This window comes from Ascaphus truei, chromosome 4 (genome assembly GCF_040206685.1).
Source record: "Ascaphus truei isolate aAscTru1 chromosome 4, aAscTru1.hap1, whole genome shotgun sequence".
NCBI lineage: Eukaryota > Metazoa > Chordata > Amphibia > Anura > Ascaphidae > Ascaphus > Ascaphus truei.
The window spans coordinates 218078525-218103159 of record NC_134486.1 but is presented as its reverse complement, the minus strand read 5'-3'; the positions used below and the strand labels follow the sequence as shown (position 1 = coordinate 218103159).

The 24635-nt window shown below is 41.4% G+C and overlaps 1 protein-coding gene across 1 annotated transcript in view; it reads left to right on the top strand.

Annotated features, from left to right (window-relative positions):
• The first annotated feature begins 735 nt into the window (after window positions 1–735).
• Window positions 736–24635, top strand: part of PGBD5 (piggyBac transposable element derived 5) — a 167388-nt gene continuing 143488 nt past the window's right edge. The window contains exon 1 of the mRNA XM_075596876.1: window positions 736–1487. Within this exon, the coding sequence (XP_075452991.1) occupies window positions 884–1487 (604 nt within the window). The 5' untranslated portion in view covers window positions 736–883. The remainder of the gene's footprint in view (window positions 1488–24635) is intronic.

Below are 24635 nucleotides of genomic sequence, written 5' to 3'. Positions count from 1 at the left end.
TCATATACAGTAGATTCAAATGACAAATGTTCAGTTTTGTATTATATTGTTGTATAAAATGTAACTTCAGTGAGCAACTACATGAGTTAGCCTTAGATTAGAGAAAGGTGCGAATAATCCCCTATCCAACCCCTTTTAGCCGGAATGAAGAAAAATGCAGTGTACAATATATTTAAAAAATACTATTGCTTATTAGCAGATCAGTTGTACAGTAATGAGTGGCACACACATTTGTGCCCTGCAACCGTCTTTTTTCTTATTGTCTAGGTTTGTGCTGCCCTGTTTCAGTACCATTACAGGTGGACAGTCCTGTTGTGCTGCTGTGTCCAGTGAAGAGAAGGGAATCTGTCCAGACAATGACATTGCAAATTGAATGCAGCCTGTGCTGATCCCCTCCCACCCATTGTAGTCTTGTCCGTATTGTTCAGCATTCATTCAATTTCATAAACCAGGCACTGCTCGCCCTCATAAATACACCCGATCTACGATATCTGGAGTTCATTGCAGCTTCTTACAGTGCTGCTGTGATTTCAGGCAACTGCTTCTGTATCACCTCCCGAAATATCTATTTTAGCCGAATGTGACCACTTTTCTGTGCCAGTGTAGCCTTGGTTGCAATGCTTAAAAGCAGATTAAGGGTCAGCAGCACACACACGCCCAAAAAGAGGAGGAGGAGGAGGTGAGGAGGAGGAGGAGGAGGGGGGAAAAAAGAGAAAAAGAAGAGGTGGATCTCACAAAGAGGGGAGGAGAAAGGAAGTGCTCTGGTCCTTACTCCTTTAATGCACAGTCACTCCCCTATCCCTTCCCTGTCTCCGTCATCTGTCATATAGACAGTGAATCAGAGCAGATCCCAGCAGGCACAGGACAGGGAGAGAGATCATTCATGATGATGATGGTATCTGACTCCACGGGCAGCGGTGGTAGCAGCAGGAAGAAGAAGGCTCTGTCCCTACTGGAAGCAGCCCGCTCCCGGTATGAGAGCCTGCAGATCTCTGATGACCTCTTTGGGGAGTCAGAAGACAGCAGTGGAAACCCCTTTTACAGCACCTCCCCAGACTCCCGGTCCTCAGCTGCAGGCGGCTCCTCCGAGGAAGATGAGGTGGATGGGGGAGGTGGGGAAGAAGAGCAACCAAGCTTGAGGCAGAGGGGGGTCGTAGTCCCCGGAGGCCAGGGGGAGCCAGGAGAGTTGCATGAGGACCCCTGCTTGGCACCCAGAGCGGGACCAGCTGATGTAAAGATGGGAAGACACAGTGCATCGCAAGGCAGAAGCAGAGGGAGGAGGAGGAGGAGGGGGACCACTGAAGAAGGGAGCCTTGCAGGTGAAAAGGCCGGAGATGATATAATGCCTCAGGAAGGTGAAAGAGAGTACCAGTGCCCGGGGCCCTGCAAGGATACACAGCAAGGGCCAGAAGAAGACATGAAAGAGGAGGAGGGCTGGACACACACCCTTCAAGATGTACCCACTCCCAGCTTCAAGGAGACCTTTGGTAAGGAACTGAAGCCGGGCAGCCCGCAGGCTGCAGAGAATATATTCCAATTACAGAGGGTTTTATATGTCCACCCACTCACTCTACCTCATTCCCTGTTCATTAGTACTGTAATCTCTGCATCTCACTAATTTACTTTGCTCTCGTTTCCTCATTCCGGCCACACAGGATGTGCTAATGCTGTATGGTCAGAATGAAGAAAACATGGTTATTTTGTTTGACAATTCATGTATCCTTTGTCAAGGAATCCTTTTTTTCCCCCAAACCACTTATGTACCTCATATTGTGACAGATTTAAAGCTCGAATTTAATGTATTGCAACCTATTGAAATTAAATCAAAGTATGCTTTGCTTTTGCTGCATTCTGTTATATATATATATATATATATATATATATATATATATATATATATATATATATATATATATATATATATATATATATATATATATATATATATATATATATATATATATATATATATTTGTTTTTAAGTTCTGGTGGGTGAAAAGGGCGACAAAAAACCTATTGGTTATATATATATACACACACACATAGCCAATAGTTATTTTTGTCACCTTTTTCACCCACCATAGCATAACAGAATGCAGCAATAATCCTTCCAAAACCTGTCACATCTGCTGTATTTTTAAATTACTTGTGGACCAATAGCCGTTCATCCAATGTGTTTCTCCAGTACCTGTTGCCTTGTAAAATCATTTGACTATGTCACCTATAAATGAACACACAGTATATCTAGAATGTCATATTGCAATGTACATTGTGAATTTCAAGACATCTGGGTAGAAGTAAAAAAATGTGCCTATAGATATTTGTGTAATGTATTACTTTATTACGCAGATAAATGTGCTTACAACATAGAGGCATCAACTTTTTAACATACAGTAGGAGGCCAAGCTAGCTTGGTAGCAGTTTTGTAATTGAAATTGTTTCTTGGTGCTATCTGCATTTTTAGTGACACACTACATATACCATTTTTATTACAAATTTCTATGTTTAAGTAACAATGTGGGCAGCAGTGACAGAATGTCTAGTTTTCATTTATGGACTCCTAATTTTCCTATTTCTCTACACTCGAGTTGTTGTCATAAATTGTATTTTAATGTCATGCTAAGATTAAAGTTCTTATTGTCATTTGGGATTTAATGACAACATAGAGTTGCCAATTTCTTTGTTGATTTTAGTTGGTACCAAACTTCTGAATTACTAATAAAGTTTTGTGAACCCAGTTATTCCATACACTTTGAACATATACTGAAACATTAAAATGGCTTAGTAAATGAGCTAAATGAGCTAAATGTGGAGTGTTTTGGAGTGGTCTTCAATCATAAGGATGTTGGCGAGTTAGCTCGGAAATGACTGAGGATTTTGGGTGACTAATTAACAGGTAATGGCAAACCAGTCAATATTTGAGAACCCATATAAGTAAGATCTGGGGTCCTAGAACAATATTTGTCATTCTAATAGAAAAGATGGCGAATTCAGGGAGTTAACCTGTAGTGATCATCTATTAATCAGTGAGATTTCTGCCTAAATAAGCAGAACTTGACAGCCCTGCAAATTCTAATGAGAGACCCACGGTTCAGCAATTTCAATTAGTTATGAAAATTGGGTGCTTCAGGATATTTCATTGTTGCTTTTGATTGATATCTAAAAGGAAAGCTGAGAAGAAGGATGGAGTTCTAAATGTGAGGAGGGGCAGCATGCATATAAAATCCGCACGATTGTAGTCCCACATGGCCAAGACGGATTGCCTATCCGATAGTTGGTTATGCATGTTAAAGTCTTTAGGGATTCAGCCTTTTAGAATATGATTTATATCAGTGTGCACCTGCAGTGCCTGCTGTAATAATTCATTATAAATACATGCATGCTGAACATTTGCAATTTGTTTGTAATGTTCGTTTTGTTTCTAAGTAAGGCAATATATATTCCTGATCATTTATATACATTGGTGTCATATCAGTGTTTGTAGTAAGTTGCCTAGGGATGTAATATTCCTTATGTTTTCTTATACACACACACATCTATTTTTTAAGAATATGACCCATTGTGTTTAATCAAATGTCTGCAATAGTATGCAGTATGATGTGATATAGTAGGTCCACAATTATACACTCCGCTGCATGAAATTTATATTCCATCATCAGCAAACCATATCCTTTTGAAATGTTGATTGAGAAACTGAACAGTAGGGAGTGACAGAGGTGTCTTGATAAACACCGTTTTCCCAGTAGTGTTGTGCTGAAATCATTTTTGATTCCCCAAAGTTGTAGAGCAATAAGACTTTTCCCTTAGGATCTGCACTGTTTTCTACCCAGAATACTAAATATTATTTTGCAGGTTATTTTTGTCTTTTATTTTCAATATATAACTTTTATGAATAAAGTCTGCATGAACCTGACATATGAAAGAATCAATTGCCTGCAATTTTGGATAAGTGTGTTCAAAGAAGAATTAGAACAATTTTAGAAACATGACAATTCCTTTCATTTGATTATAACTGATTTGGATTCAATTCACTGTTAACACTTGTGCACTGTTTCCAAATAAATGTATACAATAGCATGGGTTAGTTGAATATGCAAACAAAAGAAAATTACTGCAGCTTTAGGCCCAAACAAAAGCAAAATGCAAAAATGGAGAGGATGAAAAAAAAAGTAATTTCAAAAAGACAAAACCCCCTCACAAGCTTCCTCCATACAGCACTCCTAAACACTTAACATCACACAATTCCAGTTCATTCATCTGAACATGACATTGCTTTTAAACCAGTTTCCATTGCAAACAGTTTACACGTCACTTACTCAAATGATCTGCAGAAAAATGTTAGTAACAGCAGGTTCTCTTTTTAACATGGAAACAAGCAGCAGAGAACTACTTAGCATGCCTAGTCTGCTAATTTCCCTCTCTATTGTAAAATCGCAAATCCTTGTCTTAATTTTATATGTACTGTAGGAAAGCATTACTGTATGTCTATCACAAGCATTTTTTTTTTATTCCCTTACTGTATTATCTTTTACTACCTCTATTGGAGGGGGGAGGCTATTCCACAAACGCACTACTACCTGTTCCGTGACGTACTTCCTCACATGTCCCCTCAGCCAATCACCCTCCAGTGTCAGAGCATGACCTCTTGTTCTAACACTTCTTTGTCTCTGAAATATGCTTCCCCCGGTACATATTTGAAACCATTTACTGTATATATCTGAAAGTTCTCTCTTCTCCCTTCTCTCCTCCAATCTTTACATATTTAGGTCCTTGAGTGTTGCCTGATGTTTTATGATGTAGATCATGCACCATTTTAATAGTCCTTCTTAGCACAATCTCTAAATTATTTATATCCTGAAGATATAGGCTTGGGAACTAAACACAGTAATCTAGGTGAAGTTTTACCAATGATCTATAAAGTGGCATTGATATCCCTCTCTTTCTGCTGCTAATACCTCTCCCCGAACAACCTAGTATCCTGCTAGCTTTCCACATCGCTTTGTTACACGGCTTGCATACTTTTAAGTCACCTGAAATAATGACTCCAACTTCTATTCACTTTATAGTGGTTAACAGTCTAGTGCAATTAATCCTGTATTCTGCCTTCGGATTTTTGTGGCCCAAGTTTATTACTTTGATCTTTTTGGCATTAAACTATTGTTGCTACACTCTTGACCATTACTCTAATTAACCTAATTCATTAATCATTTTGTTTACACCCCCCCTCCCCCACACCCTGCAATGTCAATTCCTGAAGCATTTCTTTTTGTCATCTGCAAAAAGGCATACTTTCCCCTCCAAACCATTGATAATGTCACCAGTAAAGATATTAAACAAGACCGGTCTAAGAGCAACAGAGGGGATACCCACTATACCTAAAATGGCATGGAGCGAGCAGGTGCACTAGGGAGAGACAATGCTGTATAGAACAAATGGGCTTGTAGTCAAAGGAGAACCCACCTGGGTGGGGAGACAACAGGGAGATCTCAATAGCAAGCACTCAATGCTCGCTACAAAAGTAAATGTGGGAGAGAATCCCGTACCATAGAATGTGGCTATGTCTATAGACCAGGGGTCTGCAACCGTTCACAGAAAAAGAACCATTTTATAAAAAAAAACATTTCTCCAAAATATTCCGAGAGCCGCAACACATTCATGAATATTACACCGTCACAAACACATACATGTATATACCTATTGGTGTGTACAGTATAAGCATTAACATACAACAAAATATGTGGGGGAATAAAATGCATCTCACAATAATAAGTCCCTTTATTTAGTTTTTTCATACATACATACACTACCCTTCCCAAAAAAACACATACACAACCCCCCCCCAAACACACACACACAATATATATATATATATATATACAGTGGTCAACAAATCACCCAAAAATCTACTCGCCGAACCAAAAAATCTACTCATCACCTAGCCCCGCCCCCAACCCACCCCCTAGTCCCGCCCCCAACCTACCCCCTAGTCCTGCCCCCAACCTACCCCCTAGTCCTGCCCCCAACCACTAGTCCCACCCCCAACCCCGCTTAAAAAAAAAATACATAATTGAATAAATTCCTAGTAAGAACAACATTCATTTTGACATAAGTTTATTTATTGTATTACATTATACTAGAATTAGTCCTTGTTATGTGTGTGTGTGTGTGTGTGTGTGTGTGTGTGTGTGTGTGTGTGTGTGTGTGTGTGTATATATATATATAAATGTCGGATCTAGAAAAAAAAGCCAGATGTGAATGACAGTTTCCTGAACCCCTTAACCAGTGACTGGGCGCCCCTGCTTCACAATATCTAAAGCAGCAATCCCGCCTGGGATCTTACCTGATCTGCAGTCCGTCAATGTCCAGGTACCTCATTCCCGCAATGTTATATACTGGAGGGGAGGTGTTCCCTACCTGTCTTCTGGGTTAGGGGGAATTCCGTTGTCTCCCGGGTGAAGCTTGAGTCAGATCTCGTAGAAAGCTGTATAGGTTATTTCGGTGTAGGTATAGGGCAGTTAAGATATACAGGGTAAATAAAATATCCAGAGTGTGGGTGAGAAAGTGTGGGTGAGAGACATACGGTGAGAGAGTGTGGGTGAGAGTGTGTGGGTGAGAGAGTGTGGGTGAGAGACAGACCGTGAGAGAGTGTGGGTGACAGAGAGTGTGGGTGAGAGAGTTTGGGTGAGAGAGTCTGGGTGACAGAGAGTGAGGGTGAGAGACAGGGGGTGACAGAGAGTGAGGGTGAGAGACGGGTTGACAGAGAGTGAGGGTGACAGACAGGGGTTGACAGAGAGTGAGGGTGAGAGACAGGGGTGACAGAGAGTGAGGGTTAGAGACAGGGGGAGACGGGATGAGGGGGTGACTGGGTGAGGGTGTGACTGAGTGAGTGTGTGACTGGGTGAGGGTGTGACTGGGTGAGTGGGTGACGGGGTGAGGGGGTGACTGGGTTACTGGGTGAGGGGATGACTGGGTGAGGGGGTGACTGGGTGACTGGGTGAGGGGGTGAGGGGATGACTGGGTGAGGGGGTGACTGGGTGAGGGGGTGAGGTGACTGACTGGGTGATTGGGTGGGGAGGTACCTCTGGTGTCCTGCACACACACTCCCTTTCTCTCTCTCTCTCTCTCTCTCTCTCTCTCTCTCTCTCTCCCCCCCATACACACACCCAGTCTCTCTCTCCCATACACCACCCCCCGCCCTGCGTGGGCAACCAAGGGAGCACCGTGGGCAAGGGGACTGGAAGGAAGGGAGCGCCGAGGAGGGAAGGGAGCACCGGGGAGGGAAAGGAGCGCCGTGGGCAAGGGGACCGGAGGGAATGGAGAGCCGGGGGATAAACAAAAAGAGAACTTACCACCTCCCGCCGGGCGGGTAGCCAGCCATGAGGACAGAGGGCAGAGGAGGGGCACTGCGCTCGAGCAGTGCACACGTACATGTCCTGGCAGCTCCAAGACGCGTCACACCCGATCAGCCAATCAGGGAGGGGGATTTTTTTTTTTTGAGCAGGGGAATTTTTTTTGCAGAGCAGGGGAAATCTAACTGGCCACGAGCCAATTTGGCAAGTGGGTTTATCGAACACTGTATCGAACAACTATCAGGGGAACTTGCCTGCATGCAGTGTGATTGTGACAAATCTATTACAGAGTGCTTTTCCTGGTAATGTACAGGTTAATAAAAGCTTCAATCAGACTTAGAACTTTTGCAACTCATATTGACAGATTTATTATAAATCATTCTTCCTGGCAATGCACAGGTTATTAAGAATTTATATTAGTGTAGGGACCCTTGAACGTGGTCTGCCGTGAAGTTTGGCTCAAGGGCTTACAACAATTTGGCCAAAATGTTAAACTAAAAGACCATTTTATTTATTAGTTATTTATACATGTATATTTAGGCACTGTACCGTATATAAGTTTTTCTGGATGTGCACTGAGCTTTGTCTGTGTTTTATGTTATGTCTCTGGTTTTAAATATAAATTGCCATGCTCAGTAGCACTCCTCTGTGAAACTTATATGCTTATATATATGTTGTGGGTATTTTGGGGGTTCAATTTGAGCTTGTAGGTGTTCTGTATGTTATATATATATATATATATATATATATATATATTTATATATATATGTATGTATGTATGTATGTATGAATATATATATATATATATATATATATATATATATATATATATATATATATATATATATATGTATGAATATATATATATATATATGTATGAATATATATATATATATATATGTATGAATATATATATATATATATATATATATATATATATATATATATATATATATATATATATATATATATATATATATATATATATATATATATATATAAAGTTATGGTGGGTGAAAAAGGCAACACACAACCTCTACTGTTTGCATATTGCCAGTAAAGAAACTTGTGAGCACATTCACATGTCTTAGACAGGGCTACAACCCTGCCTTTCTACCATGATCACCTAGCATTAAGTACTTCCACTGCAGCAAGGGATTCTGGGAAATGACATACAAATGAGCACACAATGTGTCACCTTTGCCTGAAATCCATTTACATGGAATCCATATAAGCAAATGCTCTGCTGTTCACACAGCTTTTAAGCACAGCATGGCGTATTATGTGTTGGGATATGGGGAGAGACAGAGGGAGGGGGGAGGAAGAAAAGGACAAGGGGGGGGGGGGAGAGAGGGGGGAAAGGGAGAGGGGGAGAGAGAGAGAGGAGAAAGGAGAGAGAGATGGAGAAGGAGAGAGAGAGAGAGGGGAAGGAGGGAGAGAGAGAGAGAATGGGGGGAAGGAGGGAGAGAGGGGGGTGGGAGAGAGAGAGAGGGAGGACGAGAGAGAGGGGGAAGGAGAGAAAGGGGGGGAGGAAATAGAGAGGGGGAGGAAATAGAGAGGGGGAAGGAGAGAGAGAGGGGGGAAGAAAGAGAGAGAGGGGAAGGAGAGAGAGGGAAGGAGAGTGTGGGGGGGAAGGAGAGTGTGGGGGGAAGGAGAAAGAGGGTGTGAAGGAGAGACAGAGAGGGGGAAGGAGAAAGAGGGAGAGAGAGATGGGAATGGAGAGGAGTGAGAGAGAGAGATGGGAAGAGAGGAGTGAGAGAGGTGGGAAGAGAGAGGAGAGTGAGTGAGTGAGTGAATGAGTGAGAGGGGACAGGGATATAGGAAGAGAGGATCTCAGTGTGCCTGCTGCCTACCGGCTGCTCTGGAGGATTGAGGAGTGCTGTTAGAAACTTGTAGAGAGGGGGACTGCTGAGCTGCCTGATGAAAGGTGCCCATGGAAGTGACTGTCAGGGGAACCTCACTTTTACCTGTCTACAGCAAGCTGCCTGGGCAGGCACCTCCAAAGACACCTTCTAGCTGTCAACCTTTGCGGATCAGATTAGATAAGGTTTGCTGGCAGGATAGTGAGGGAGAGAGGTAGCAGCTGGGTGTCGGCAACCTGCAGAGAGCAGCAAGTAGCAGCGGAAAGAGCCGCGTGCAGCTCGGGAGCTGCAGGTTGCCGACCCTTCTATAGACAGTGATCAAAGGCCCACAGACGGTGAAGCCAAATAAATGGCCTAAATGTGTAATGTGGTAATGGATTATATTAAAATACAATTTATTGATAATAGGATGATTATTAATAAATTGTATTTTAATATAATCCACAACCAAATTACACATTTAGGACATTTATTTGGCTTCACTGTCTGTGGGCCTTTGATCACTGTCTATAGACATAGCCACACTATGATACGGGATTCTCTCCCACATTTACTTTTGTAGCGAGCATTGAGTGCTTGCTATTGGGATCTCCCTGTTGTCTCCCCGCCCAGGTGGGTTCTCCTTTGACTGCAAGCCCATTTGTTCTATACAAGACCAGTCCAAGTACAGATTCCTGAGGTTCACCACTATAATGTTTCCATCCCCTTAATGCATTCCATTTAGCACAGCTCTCCGTTGCCTATCCTTCAACCAATGTCATCCATTTAACCTCATCTTAAAATCCTATCCCGAGCATTGCTGTTTGTTTATCAGACAGTCACAGTGTCACAGTGTCAAAGGCGTCACTAAAATCTAGGTACTATAATCTACACCTAATGCTCCACTCTGAACCTTTGTCACCCAATTAAAAAAAAAAATCTGTTTGACATGATCTGCCCCCTAGTAAATTCCGGCTGCCTGGGGTCTTGCAAATTGCTGTATTTTAGATATGTATATCCTTTCTTTCAGCAATGTTTTCATTATTTTTACTCTACTGATGTCAGGCTTACAGGCCTATACTCCTAAGCTCTTTAAGTATCGTTGAACGTATCCCACATGGTCCCGTTGACTTGTCTACTCTGTAAATTGACTTGTGTCCACCTGCTTTCCATTTATATTATTGTTACCAAACTGTGGCCCCTCCCCTTGTGCTGCGGATACTGAGAAGAAATAGTTACGGTTGTTTGCTATACATTTGTCTCCCTCAACACAACCCACCTCTTCTGTCTTTAGCCTTTCGTATATTTTTCTCCTTTCTCTTGAATACCTAAAAATGTTTTTCCACCCTTCCTTACGGACTGGGCTATTTTCTCTTGTTCTTGGGCCTTTGCACATCTGATTAGTCTCTTTTTGCCTAAATTGATATAGTTGTCTATCTTCCTTCTTCTGAGACTACCAATATTTCATAAAAGCAGTCCTTTTGTATCTTTACAGTAGTTGCTAACTCCTTTAAGAACCACATTGGCTTTCTTTTCCATGAGCTTTTGCAAACTTGGGCATGTGCTCATGATACAGAAAATGTAAGGTCATTAAGAATAGAAGTGTAGCACTGCCCCCCCCCCCCCACCACCTCTGGGAGATTGCACAGCCTATGCTACATGTATGTGGTGCACTACCTGTTTGGAGCAGGAGATACTGAGCTGTCTGCGGTGGAGTAGAGACTGGGACTGGCTTAGGTTCTTGTTCTCTGTAGTTCTTTCTCTGGTGTCAGCGCCTCCAGCTGTAGTGGGTCCCAGAGTGTCCAGAAGCCAGCCCCAACTACTGCATTCTTTTCCCTCCTGCCCAAGGACTGAGACTCAGACAGGAGTGTATAGTGAACCAGGGTCTTTATTGGTATGCATGGTAGCAATCACTGCAGTTCTCCCTGCAGTGGTTCAAGGTTTTGGAAGTCCCAGACTTCTAGATGGTGTAGGCCCTGGTCTTACAGACCTTGGTAGCTGAGCCTGATGTTCCCTCAGTCCAGAGACTGAGGGGGAGCACGCTCATCCCCGCCATGGGAAAGACTCATAGCTCTTTCTTCCTCTCTTCACCGGAGCAGGAAGCAGACTGAAGCTAACTTTCCACACCCTCCTGGAAGACTCTGGAAGGGGCGGCTCAAGGACTGTTCCCATCCCTGATAGGCTTACACAGGCCATGAGTCACCACCTTACTTCCATCACTCACAAGAGGGGCATAAGGGGGGGGGGTCAAGTGCCCATAGATTTAACCTGTTAATGCCCTGATCTTATTAGAGACTTACATAACAGATATACTATGGGGAAAGAGAGGTACTATGGGACATACCCTGTTACAGAAGTATAGAAAGTATCACGCTGAAAGAAAGGGCTGGATTTAGAAATACATATTTTTAGGTGAAATATTTACTGTTTGAATCAAGACAAACACTATTGCCTTGTGACATTTCAGATTTTGATATTATTTTTATACATAGCCTACAGTATGATTCATCACTGTAAAATGTTAAAAAAATGAACAGAATGGGTTCTACGTATTATGGTCATTTTGGCGCACTGTGCAGTGCATCAATGAGCAGTATATCAATCTGCGGTGTATTAAGGCACTTTGGTCCAATTTTGCCCATTTGTGTCAGTTTGCAATTTTAAAAGTGTCAACAGGAGAAGATATATTCTGTCTTTGGCACAATCTCTGTGCTTAATTGGACATTTGGTCGCAGCAATTTTGCCGCGATCACGTCGGATCCATCGTTTGGCTGCCGAGGGACCCTTCACCGCAGCCGTTTCCCCATTTCACCAATAAATTGTCAATTTAAGGGATTTTCACAGTTAGGGTAGGGGTTACTTATAGGGGTTTTAGGGTAAGGGGTTAGGTTTTTAGGGTAGGTGATTAAGGTAAATGGTTAAGGTTTTGAGAGTAGGGGATTAGGGTAAGAGATTTTAGGGTAAGGGGTTAGGTTTTTAGGGTAGGGGATTAAGATAAATAGTTAAGGTTTTGAGAGTAGGGGATTAGGGTAAGGGATTTTAGGGTAAGGGGTTAAGGTTTTTAGGGTAGGTGGTAGTGTTAGTTTTAGGGGTGAAGAGTAGGGTTTTTTATGGTAAGGGGCAAGGTTAGGGACTTACCTTGGCAGTGAAGTGGCCGACGGAGAGATGTCCCAGTGGCGAGGTGAGGTAAACGCCGGTGGCAATTTGATCGCAGCAAAACATCCGTGAGCAAATGTTCTAGACCGATCTCCATGTCTATTTAATCTGTGTCAAAAACTCTGTCAAGTTTTGGGTAGTGTGAATCTCCCTGCCAAGAAATTTGCCAATAGATTTTCAAGCACAATCTTTGTGATTAATGAATTTGTGACCAGAAAATGGCACAATGGACCAAATCTCACTTTTCTTAGCATTGAGGCATACACAAACCTTTTAGACTTATCTCTTATCATCAATTTATTAATGTACATTAATGTACATGGCTTCATGTTTGCCCAGAGTGCATTTGCTCCCAATTTTAGCACTTAGTCTCTTTTCTATAAAACAGACATGAAAATATACATTTTGAAATAGATCAAGGAGGACACGAACATAGAAAAAAACCAAACCCTATTAATTTACAAGTTGTGACAGCATCATGCTCTTGAGTGTTTAAAAACTACCAATAAAGGTCATAATGTGATATCACTCTCAGCAATGTAGTTTCAACGTCAAAATTGTATGGTCGATTCAATAAAATTGTATGCGTTAAAATAAAGAGTAGTTTTTTTTTTAACTTGCATTGGATACAGAGTAAAAATGTTAAACTGTGGAGCACAAGTAACAAATTAAGATTTATGACTATTGTGGCATGTTAAGATTGCCATTTTAGGGGAACAGGGATCTTATTTCCCTTATTTTTTTAACCAGTGAATGAACGTGATTTTTTGTTTTTTTAATAACTCAAAATGTTACTGAATTTTTGGCACACCATTCAAAAATTCCATATCACAATATTTACGTATGCTTTTTTTAACACCTTCACTTAAAGAAAAGCAAAAAATACCTAACATGGGAAGGGGTGGAAAATGTATAGTATCTTATAGAGCAAGACAGATCCTCTTCAGATATACCCCTGATCATGTCCCCGGTGTGGGCTCTTCCCTAACCTCTTCCTACTTGACCGATACCATCTCAAGTTGAATTCATAACATGTATCATACATCTTCTTCACCTCCGTCAAGGGAGAATGCCTTTTGTCCTATTAAAGCATAATTGTAGCTATGCTCACCACAGGGATATCCGTTTGGGCTAGCCAGGGTAGCCACACTTTTAGAGATTTAGTGCCAGTCGTTGACCAAACTCGTCAACTTTTCCATCTGGCAGACAAACCAAATTCTGTTCCGAATCTTGGGAATGTTTGGAATCTCCAACTGTTTCCATAATGCTGCATACACTACCGACACGCTTTATTGCGCATCGGCCAGATCCGCAAGCCGGGAGATTTCCCGGCTTGCTAGTGGCCGCCCCTCAGCGTGCCGCGCGTCATAGACGAGCGGTCACGCGTCTTCGGGAGCCTGCGCCCCCTGCACGCGCGTCCAGGGCTCCCCGAGGGAGCCCTGGTGTCCCGCGATGTGGGGGACGGCGGCAGGGGGTTCCGGGGGACCCGGCGGACCCGGCAGCGGTAGGGAGAGCGCCCCGATCGGAGGGCGCTCTTCCGCTGCTTCGGCGCGCGCCCGTCACCCTCGGGCGCGCGCCAGGCTACTGCTGCGGCCAAGAACGGGCAAATGCTCGAATAAACTTGGCCGCAGCAGTACCTAGTTGTGTTGCAAAATGTGCAATTCATTTACAGACCTGGAAATGTCTAGTCCAATCTCAAATTTTCTCCCACAGTGGGGCAATCTGAGCGTACAGTAGGACCACAGCATATGTAACATGTCTGCCAGCTCTCCACATTGTTTGGGACACAATTGGAGTAACCCGTGACATATTTTGATAACTTTAGTGGGGTGAGATACCACCTCATCATTACCTTATATGCGTTCTCCCTTAACATCGTGCAAATTTAACTTTTGGCTACCGAAACAAAAATATCATCCCACTCTTCCTCCTTCAGTAATTCCCCTAGGTCTGCTTCCCACTGAGACATACTTCATTTTTCTTGAGTATTCAGAGCTAGAACAGGTCACTTCATTATACATATGAGATGTAAGTCCTTTAGTGTCTGTTTCTAAAATACAGAGCTTTCAAAATTTGTTAATGGGGGCCGGGGGCTAAATTTGTTATAAAATGCTTTTATGTGGAGGTATCTAAAGAATTCAGAATGTGGTTTGTCTTTTTCTGACCTAATTTGCTCAAATGTTTTAATGTTATATTATACGTCCGTATGAATTTGTATATTAAATACTGGAGGGAAAGGATTTCTCTACGCACGACTGGCACTGGAAGACGTTTGAAATAGATACAGAATCCGAGAGAGCAGATTCATTTTTATGTAATGGATTCTACCAATCTACGATATGTTATATGTGGACCAGATTCGAAAGTCTTCCCCTAGAATCTGCAGCAATTTGGGAAAGTTCGCCTTATATAAAGATTTATAGTTGTTTGTAAGATGTAGACCCAGGTATTTAATAGCCTTGTGTTGCCACGTAAAGTTGAAATTTATGGCTATGAGTTTTTCCATGTCCTTTGGTAGGTTTATGTTTAATGCCTCGGATTTTGCATTATTGATTTTAAAGCCTCAGATCTTGTTGAATTCCTCTAACAGACTAAATAGATTAGGCAGGGATGTCAGAGGCCTGAATAACATCAATACTACATCATCCGCATAGAGAGCCACTTTATGCGTTTGGTTTTTAAATTGAATCCCCGATACATCTGGGTTTTTACGAATAATAATGGGGAGAGAGGGCAACCCCGTCTCGTACCACTTTTGATAATAAAACATTCTGAGAGAAATCCTTGGTGAATAGCCTACGCCGCTTATTTAGTATGCAATCTTCTAAATCTTCTAAAAACTAAACCAAATTAGTGCAGAAAGGAAGGAGCAGATACGATATTACAGGCTGAAGAAAAAACTTAAATGCATGCTTGCTAATGCAAGAAGCCTGATAGATAAAATGGGGGAGCTTGAATTAATAGCTGCAAGGGAGCAGTATGATATCGTAGGCATTACTGAAAGATGATGGGATGAAACTCGTGACTGGGCAGTTAATTTAGAGGGTTATTCCCTTTTTCATAAGGAGCGATCAAATAGAAGAGGAGGTGGAGTATGCTTATATGTTAAACCGTGTTTAAAACATATTATAAGGGAAGATGTTTATGAAGGGAATTATGAAAATGTAGAGACCTTGTGGATAGAAATTAGCAGTGGAGGTAAAAGTATAAAGAAATGTTTTGTAGGGATATGCTGTAAACCACCAAATATATGTGAGATTGAGGAAGCTAAAATACTATTGCAAATGGAGAATGCATCAAACTAGGTCATGTTTGCATAATGGGTGATTTTATTTATCCAGACATAGACTTGAGCAATGAGATTAGCATTACAACAAAAGGAAACACGTTTTTGGGGGTGCTTGAAGATAATTATATGACCCAAATTATTGAGGAACCAACTGGGAGAGGGGCAATACTGGATTTGGTAATATCAAACAATGTAGAAGTAATAGCAAATATTCAAGTCCTGCAGCATTTGGGTAACAGTGATCATAACATGGTCTCATTTGAAATAAATGATCAAAAACATCTTACTAAGTAATACATTGGGATGATGTTTTTGCAGTGAAAAATTTAGAAGATAAATGGGCAGTCTTTAAAATATTGTTAGAAAAGCACACTCATCCGTGTATACCCTTGGGTAATAAGTATAAAATAAATAAGTCAAAACCAATGTGGCTAAAAAAACAGATAGGGGAGGAAATGGTAAAGAAGAGGCGGGCGTTTAGATTCTTTAAGTCATAAGGCTTCATATCAGAATTATAAGGAATGTAACAAAAATTGCAAAAGGGCAATTAAATTAGCAAAAATGGTTAATGAAAAAAGGATTGCAATAGAAAGTAAGATAAACCCTGGAACCTAAGGAGTCCACTAAGTGCTTCCTTGTTGTTTAAGGTAGTACACATTTATATACTGTAGAACTGATGTTTAAACTGATCTTAAGTATCTTAATAATAAAAAAATGAGAAAATAAAATATAGGACCCTTTCAGGTTATTGGAGATAGGGAAAAAGCAGAGGTATTAAACAAATTCTTTGCCTCTGTGTTTACCAGGGAAGAATACATTTCAATAGTAGTGCCGCAGGAGGAAGCCACAGCCTCAATATTAATGAACAATTGGTTAACTGAGGAAGAAGGTCATAGGCGGCTTGGAAAAATTTAAGTAAATAAGGCACCTGGCCCGATGGTATATATCCAAGAGTTCTCAAGGAGTTAAGTTCAGTAATAGCCAAACCATTACATTTAATATTCAAGTACTCCATTTCCACAGGCTCAGTACGACAAGACTTGGCGTAAAGCAGATGTGGTGCCTATATTTAAAAAGGGAGCTGGATCACAACCGGGGAATTATAGACCTGTAAGCCTGACTTCAATAGTGGGGAAACTACTTGAAGGTTTAATATGGGATAATATTGAGGAATACGTAATGGATAACAAAATTATTAGTAATTGTTAGCATAGATTTATGAAGGATAGATCATGCCAAACTAACCTTATTTGTTTCTTTGAAGTGGTAAATAGGAATTTAGACCAGGGTAATGCAGTTGATGTGGCCTACTTACAGTACATATTGCAAAGGCTTTTGATACGGTTCCACACAAGAGGTTGGTGTACAAAATAAAGCAAAATGAACTATGTAAAGATATATGCGTCTAGATTGAAAACTGGTTGAAGAATAGACAACAGAGGGTTGTCATAAATTGAACTTTTTCAGGTCGGGCTAAAGTCGTGAGTGGAGTACCTCAGGGATCGGTACTGGGACCCCTGCTTTTAACTTGTTTATTTATGACCTTGAGGTTGGCATCGAGAGCAAAGTCTCCATCTTTGCTGATGATACTACATTGTGTAAGGTAATAGAATGAGAGCAGGATGTAATTTTTCTGCAGAAGGACTTGGAGAGACTGGAAACTTGGGCAGGTAAATGGCAGATGAGGTTTAATACAGATAAATGTAAAGACAGACACAAAAAATAAAGTAGCGCTATAGTATGCACCTTAATGTGTATAAGATGAAAAGGCTATATAATAATTTTCACCAATAATAAGATGTATAAAGGACCAGGATGTGGTTTATACCTCAATTGTCTTAGAGTAGCCCATAGTGTTGTATACACATACAATATAATATAATCAAATCAATAATTAAACAGATAACCAAACCAATTGATGAATTGCTGAAGTGAAGTCCAATGTCAGACGGAAATAGTAAATCCGGACTGGAGCAGATTGCAGCTTCAATAATGATGTTGCCACATCAAAGATACCTAAAAGAAAAAAAAGAGAGAAAAAGAAGTGCAAGCTCCATAGCGTGATACTGTATGGAAAAATTTACTAGTACAGAAAATAAAAAAAGGACTCTTGGACTTGCACTCACAAGAGGATAGAATTAAAACAGCATTTGTGAGATAAATTCTCTAAACACCGACACCGCGGGAGGAGATATAGGCGTCTGACTGGGACTGTCATCGCAGAGGTGCGGACCATCTGCTTGTCCCCCACGAGCCGCCACCCCTGTACGGAGCCCAACAGCAACATCGCAGGAGTATACATAGGCACCCGGTGAGTGAGAAGGAAAATCAGCCTGTGCAGGACTCCACCACGGTCATCTGGCTACGCATCCCGGGTTGCCACCCCCGCAGGGAGAAAAAGAGGTTCTGTCCTACCTGTATCTCCGGCTACGTGGGTTCAGATCATTCTGGCGGGTCTCCACAGACTGCTAACTCCACGCGGAGCTCAGGTGAGGTGGTTGCTTCACCAGTTCCACACACACTTGGCTGAAGCATATGGACTAACAGCTCTCATTATTTAGATACCGGCATTTGACTTATGAATATATTTCTACAGTCTTAATAACGCATATAGACACCGCAGTGTCTGCAGCATCAAATTTGGGTTACCCCCTCTCTTCTCTACATTAGAAAAGAGGCGTCTAAGAGGGGATATGATAACTACAGATGTAGCGGCCGTTATTTGAACATTTCACGGAGACGTTTTCGTGTGCTCTGCTGTATTTCACACGGCATTTCCGCCGCCAATCACACCAGGCTCTCACGATTGCTTTGTTTGAATTTCATGGATTCTGTTTCTTTGGGTGCAATTCTTCGTGTATCCGTTGCAGAAATGAATGAATTGTAATATGTACAGTACTGTGCTACTGTGCCAATTTCAGGTGTTTAAAAACCAGAACACAAAAATGCCATTTTCTGCACTCGCGTCTTAAGGCGCCTGATGCATCTGTTCCGGGAATGAAGCGCCTACTAGTATTAAAGCATTAAACATGCGAAGAAGGTGGGAGGGCTAACAATTTATCAAGTTTTTTATACTATAAATTGGAGAACCTATCGTGGCCCGGTGCTTTAGATGGCCTCAGTTGTTTAATGACCTGCATTCATTCTTCTATCGTGATATCCCTTGTTAAACCTTCATTGTCCGCATCTGTCACAAAATCCCCTAAAGCCTGACTCGTGTTTACATTATGAGTAACCTTTTCTCTGTTATAAAGATTCTCATAGTATTTCTTCAATTCCTCTACAACGAATTTACGGTTAGATGTTACAATTCCTGATTTCAGTCTAATAGCTTGTATATTGTAACTCAGTTGCCTATTTCTAACTTTGTTAGCTAGACGTGTATCTGGCTTGTTTGCTTTTTCAAAAAAAAATCCTCTTTGACATTCTCTGCCTGGGAGGTTAGAAGTATATTAAGCTCTATTCTTATTTACTTTAGCTTTTTTAATGTGTCCGTTCCGCCATTACTTTTGTAAGGTCAGAAAGTTCTGCCAGTTTTGCCGGCGGTTGAACAATTTTTGCCTCTTTCGCTTTTGTCCTTCCTGCATCAATGCTAATAAGGGACCCTCTAAGTGTTGCTTTATGGGCTTCCCATAGTGTGGTTTGAGAATCAACACTGGCCTGATTAATACTAAAGAATTGCTCTCATTGTTAATTATTTGAGTTATCGCCAGGAATATACGTTTGCGATCATTAGATATTGACCCTGTATAGTGCCAATCAAGATCAGAAATCTACCTTCTTTATCTTTTTTGGCCAGTTCCACCACAAATGGAAACCTATTATGGAATAGGCTGGTTACTCCTCTTTTTTTTACGTTTGTCTGACGCAAAAAAACATTGGCGGAAATGCTTATCCATATATTTGGGGAAACTTTTGTGCTGAAATGCGTCTCCTGTTACAGAATAATATCTAAATTTTTACGTTTATAGTCCGTCAGGACTACCCACCTTTTACCCGGACTATTGAACCCTTTCACATTATGCAATAAAATGGTTACCGACATCCTGCATAAAATAATTTCCCACATAATGTAGTAGACCACCTTGTATGACCACACAGGGGGCTCTCCAGTTCACTTTGAGAAATACATTGGAGACTTTGGAGGACCTGAGCTTTGAGGTAAGTGGGGGTGGAGGAGGGGGGGGGGGGCTAAACTTTGGGGGCAAAAAACTGAACCAGAAACCTGAGCTGAGCCAATTGTGGTCGGATGAGACCCTGACTCAGATCCCCAATGGGTATGACTCACTCCTCGGAACAGCGTGGGCTCCAGTTCCAACAAGGGACTTGTTTGGTGTCGGGTTCTTCCCATGACACTCATATGAGGACGGATGCGAACAGCCGGGGCAACTACACCTTTCCTCCGCCCCAAAACACTTACATAATTTTGAATACATAGCATATAAGAACTTGACTAACCGGCAACATAATGAATCCAGTTATAAACTAAAACACATACAGTGAAGCGATGTCTCCTGGGTAGTATGTGTGACTCTCACTAGCTGTTAATAGTTTATTACTTGTATTTTACATAACTGCTAATCTGTATATCACCTTACAGATGCAGCAGCCGTTATTTTAACATATCACGCGGTGTATACCTCAGAATACCCATGTCATGGGGTGGGATTACTTCCAACCGTACCACCTTAAGACGCGAGTGCAGGCGAGTGTATAAAATGGCATTTTAGTGTTCTGACTTTTAAACACCTGAAATTGACACAGTAGCACAGTACTGTACACATTACAATTAATTAATTTCATTGCATACAATCCATGAAATTCAAACAAAGCAACCGCGATAAACACGTGTGCCTGGGGCGATTGGCCGCATTTATGCCGCATGGAGTACAGCAGCACACACGAAAATGGCGCCGTGATGCCTTAACATAACGACCGCTGAATCTGTAAGTATGTTTCTGTTAATCTACCAGAGCAGCTTTATAAATTCTGACTTATCTATTACCTAATTTTCAGAGCTACCTGCTCTTTCCTTTATCTACACCCTCACTGTCCTAGCCTAGATAGCCTTTCATGATCCAGAGACTACCATACTATCCCTCTCTCTTCCTCTTGATTCCATTTCGCTGTATGCTCTCCAAAAATCTGCTTTTATTAAACAGAACATGTTTTCCTTTACCTCTCTTCTTTATTCATATATTTTTTATATTTTTATGTATGACTGCTAACTCTGACTGTACATCAACACTTAACCACCTATGTCAGGGGAGACCAGGTACTTTTTACACCATTTATATATTACCGGGATCATTCATTAGGCAAAACAAGATAGTAACAACAAATTGTAATTTATTTAGGTAAACCCACGTACAACAAGAAGAGATACACAAGAAACAGTTAAAAAATACACTTACTTGGGGTCTGGGGGAAAAATCTAGGCTTTTCTGCAGGGCGCCCGCTTGGGTGAACTTACCCTGACCGGGATATACACGCAGTTCTCCTGGTGCTCTTTTCGGCTTCAGTTCCCAGCCGCGACCGCTGCATTCTAAAATTCGGTCCTCGTGTTGGACTTTTCAGGCTTTAAAATGAAGCCGGTTGCTCTGTTATTTCGAACAGAGCAACTTTGAACAGCCCGCCCTAGCTTCATTGACTCAAGTTACTTGTTGCGCACACTCGCATTCTTGGTCAGAACCTTACATACACTCCGCTGGACTATGCCCAGAACCGAGGGGGAAGGAGCAGCCAATCGGAGCGTGGGAAACCCTCCCTGCTAGCCAATATACAGAGGGGCTCATTGCCTGGCTGAAGTAAGAGGAGTAGGCATGCCAAGCAGGCTCGAAAAGCCGGGTGAGCGGGAAATATGATTGTAGCCAAGGGGAGAAGACTCTATGGCTGCATCCTTGTCATGGGAGACTAGGTTATTTACACCTTTTTACCAGGATCATTCATTGAGCAAAACAAGGTAATGAAATAAATTATAATTTATTCGGCATAAATTCGCTTACATACAATGGAACACAAAATACAGACAAAAAGATACACTTACTTTGGGATTGGGGTCCAAAACTAGACTTTCCTAGGTGTAGGTAAGTCTATGGGAGAGTTTTACCCTGACCGGGACTTAGCCCGGAATCTCCTGTAACCCAAATCAGCATAAAATTCCATATGCCATCGCTACGTTCTCTTCTGATAACTTGGTCCCTCCTGACCGCGAGTTAGTCCAAATCTCCTGGAACTCAAATGAGCATAAATTCCCTGCCACGACCTCTACGTTAGTTTATGAGAACTTGGTCCCAAAAAGCTGGACTTTGGCGGGCAGCAACTTTAAAAAGCCCACCCGTTCTCTTACTACCGGGGACTCCAAATCTGATTGGCTCACAGGTTCTTGTAGTATTTTCAGTTTCATTCACAAAACTGAGCAGCCAGTCAACGTGTGGAAATTTTCCCAAGCAGCCAATCAGAGCCAAGCCGGCTAGAAAAGCCGGGTCAGCGGGAAATTCAAAATAGCCTAAGAGAGATGCGCAAGCCTGCCACCTCTCTCCCTGGCTATCTCAGTGCCACCCGCTGGCCAGGCTCAACCAGGTCTGGCAGAACAAGTGGCATCCCAGAGGACTGCCATTAATCTACTGACCTAGTACTCCGCCTTTCCTCGCTGACCAAATGCTATTCACACCTCTGGGCATCCTCTGGCAGCTTTGAACTCCGATGTCCATGAGACAAACCGGCGCCTATGGGTTTGCATGTAAAGAACATATTACATGACATAAAAGTATATTTGAATACACTTCTGAGTCTTGGGGGACAGGGAACAAAAAAGAAAACATTTGACCGTTTTGCTTCTATCTGCCTTATTCCCCACACACTTTCCCTGTGACTCAGTTTGGACTCTGAGTCCCCCTTAACCTTATATACAAACCCTATACTGGTTGTGGGTCACCTTGTCACTATAAATAGGTATCCCTGTAGCTGAGGGAATCCCTTGGAATTCCCTCAGCTACAGGGATACCTATTTATCCCTGTGCTTCCTTCTCCTTTCTGGCTGTGCTGAAGCAGGGTACCCTAGTGGTGAGAAAATGAAGAAGAGAGATGAAACACTGCTCAAACCATAATATCAAAATGATGTAGGATAGGCCTGGTGCACAGGGAAAAATACTTTAATGAACAGAAAAGTGACAGAGGTCACAGCATTCCCTTATTAATTGCACTCTAGCAGAATGATGGGATACCTAACTCATTAGAAGGAAACACATAAAATGTAATGTGTATATATATGATAAACCCTAAAAAGTGTCACGTTCAAGACAGATCAAATTAGCTAATCCTAACAGATACTGTATGTGCCTTCCTAAATATATCAGGAAACGAGTCAATAGTATCACTCATCAATGATTAACAGACCTATTGCAGATCTATGGCACACAAAGGGGTTAACCTCCAAAAAGATAAAGGTATCCTCAGTAGGGATCCAAGTCCCAGATGTAAAAGACAATAAGGGGATACAATATCCACTAGAAGACTAATGTCTAAATAGTAAATGATCAAACAATGTATAATATAATGATAGTTCAACCAGAATGACCAATTATATACACAGATAAAGTCTAGTAGACAAAATATAATAGAAACATCCATAGATAAAATAAAAAAATGAAAAACTTTAATTAACCAAATAATCGCCGATATTGTATCCCCTTATTGTCTTTTACATCTGGGACTTGACTGAGGATAAGAAAATGAGTCTCCGGGAAGCGCAATATATGTAAAGAAAAAAAATATATTGATAGTGCAATATTGTTTAAATTAAGATCAGAATATGATGACTTGTCTCTCTAGTGAATACTCACAAACGTGAGGAATTATGAGGCACGTAAAGGTATCTTTTGGATGCTGTAGATGTCACAGAGCGATCAGGAGATCCAGAAATCAATATTTCCCCTGGTATATGGGCTCCCAAGGACCTTATTAAAAGATAAAACTGGACATAGTGCAGACCGTATATACAGTTTATAAAAGGTAAGTGGATGATATTACACTCACATGGTTTCAGTAAAAAACAAGCATTTCGATCACAATGGATCTCAGTGGCCGGATGGATAGTAACTCCGCTTCCCCTCTGCCGTGGCGTGCGTGTCACCGATGCGTTCCAGTAGAACCGGAAGTGATGTCATCCGCTGCGTCCACTTCCTGGGGTTCCGGCCGGCTTAGAAAAACGTCACTCTACGCGTTTCACCACATAGGTTTCATCAGGAGTAACGTTTTGATGAGTGGGGGAGGTATATATACCCTAATCTAAGTACCCATTGGTGGATGGTACACCCGATATTATTAGTGCTTATTATATACACATGAGACTATAATGAGAATGGGTCGTTAATGTCTCTACATCGCACATATGTAGATCAAAATCATAAATTTATACAATGCAAATTATAAAATACAGTACAATTAATCATAAGATACACTTCATTTATATAGTCAACTTAAAATTTACAGTAACGTTCAGAAGTTACAATTTAATTATCAATAAAAAATTGAGTCTATATAAAAAACAGTAAAAAAGTTTAAAAGTTTAAAAAAAATTTAAAACAGTTATTTAAGTAGATTATCACTAAACTGGGAGAGTACAGGTGGAAAGTGCATAGTATTGATCATATGGGCAAAAGGCATATTCTAGGATGAAAACAGAAACAAGGCATTAGTGCATATATAATCACAAAAAAGGTTTAAGATCAAATTCTAGATTCAAACCGGATGGGGACATAGTTTTTAATTCGAACATCCAGAAAGATTCTCTTTTGATCAGTGCTGTGTGTCTATTCCCTCCTCTCCAATGGGGCATAACTTGTTCAATTGCTTTAAATTTTAACCCCTTGGGGTCCGAGTTATGTGCCATCAGAAAGTGGTTTGGAACACTGTGTGTGGTCATTTTCCGTTTTATATTCCCTATGTGTTCCAAAATGCGTGTTTTCAGGGGTCGTATAGTTTTCCCTATATATTGTA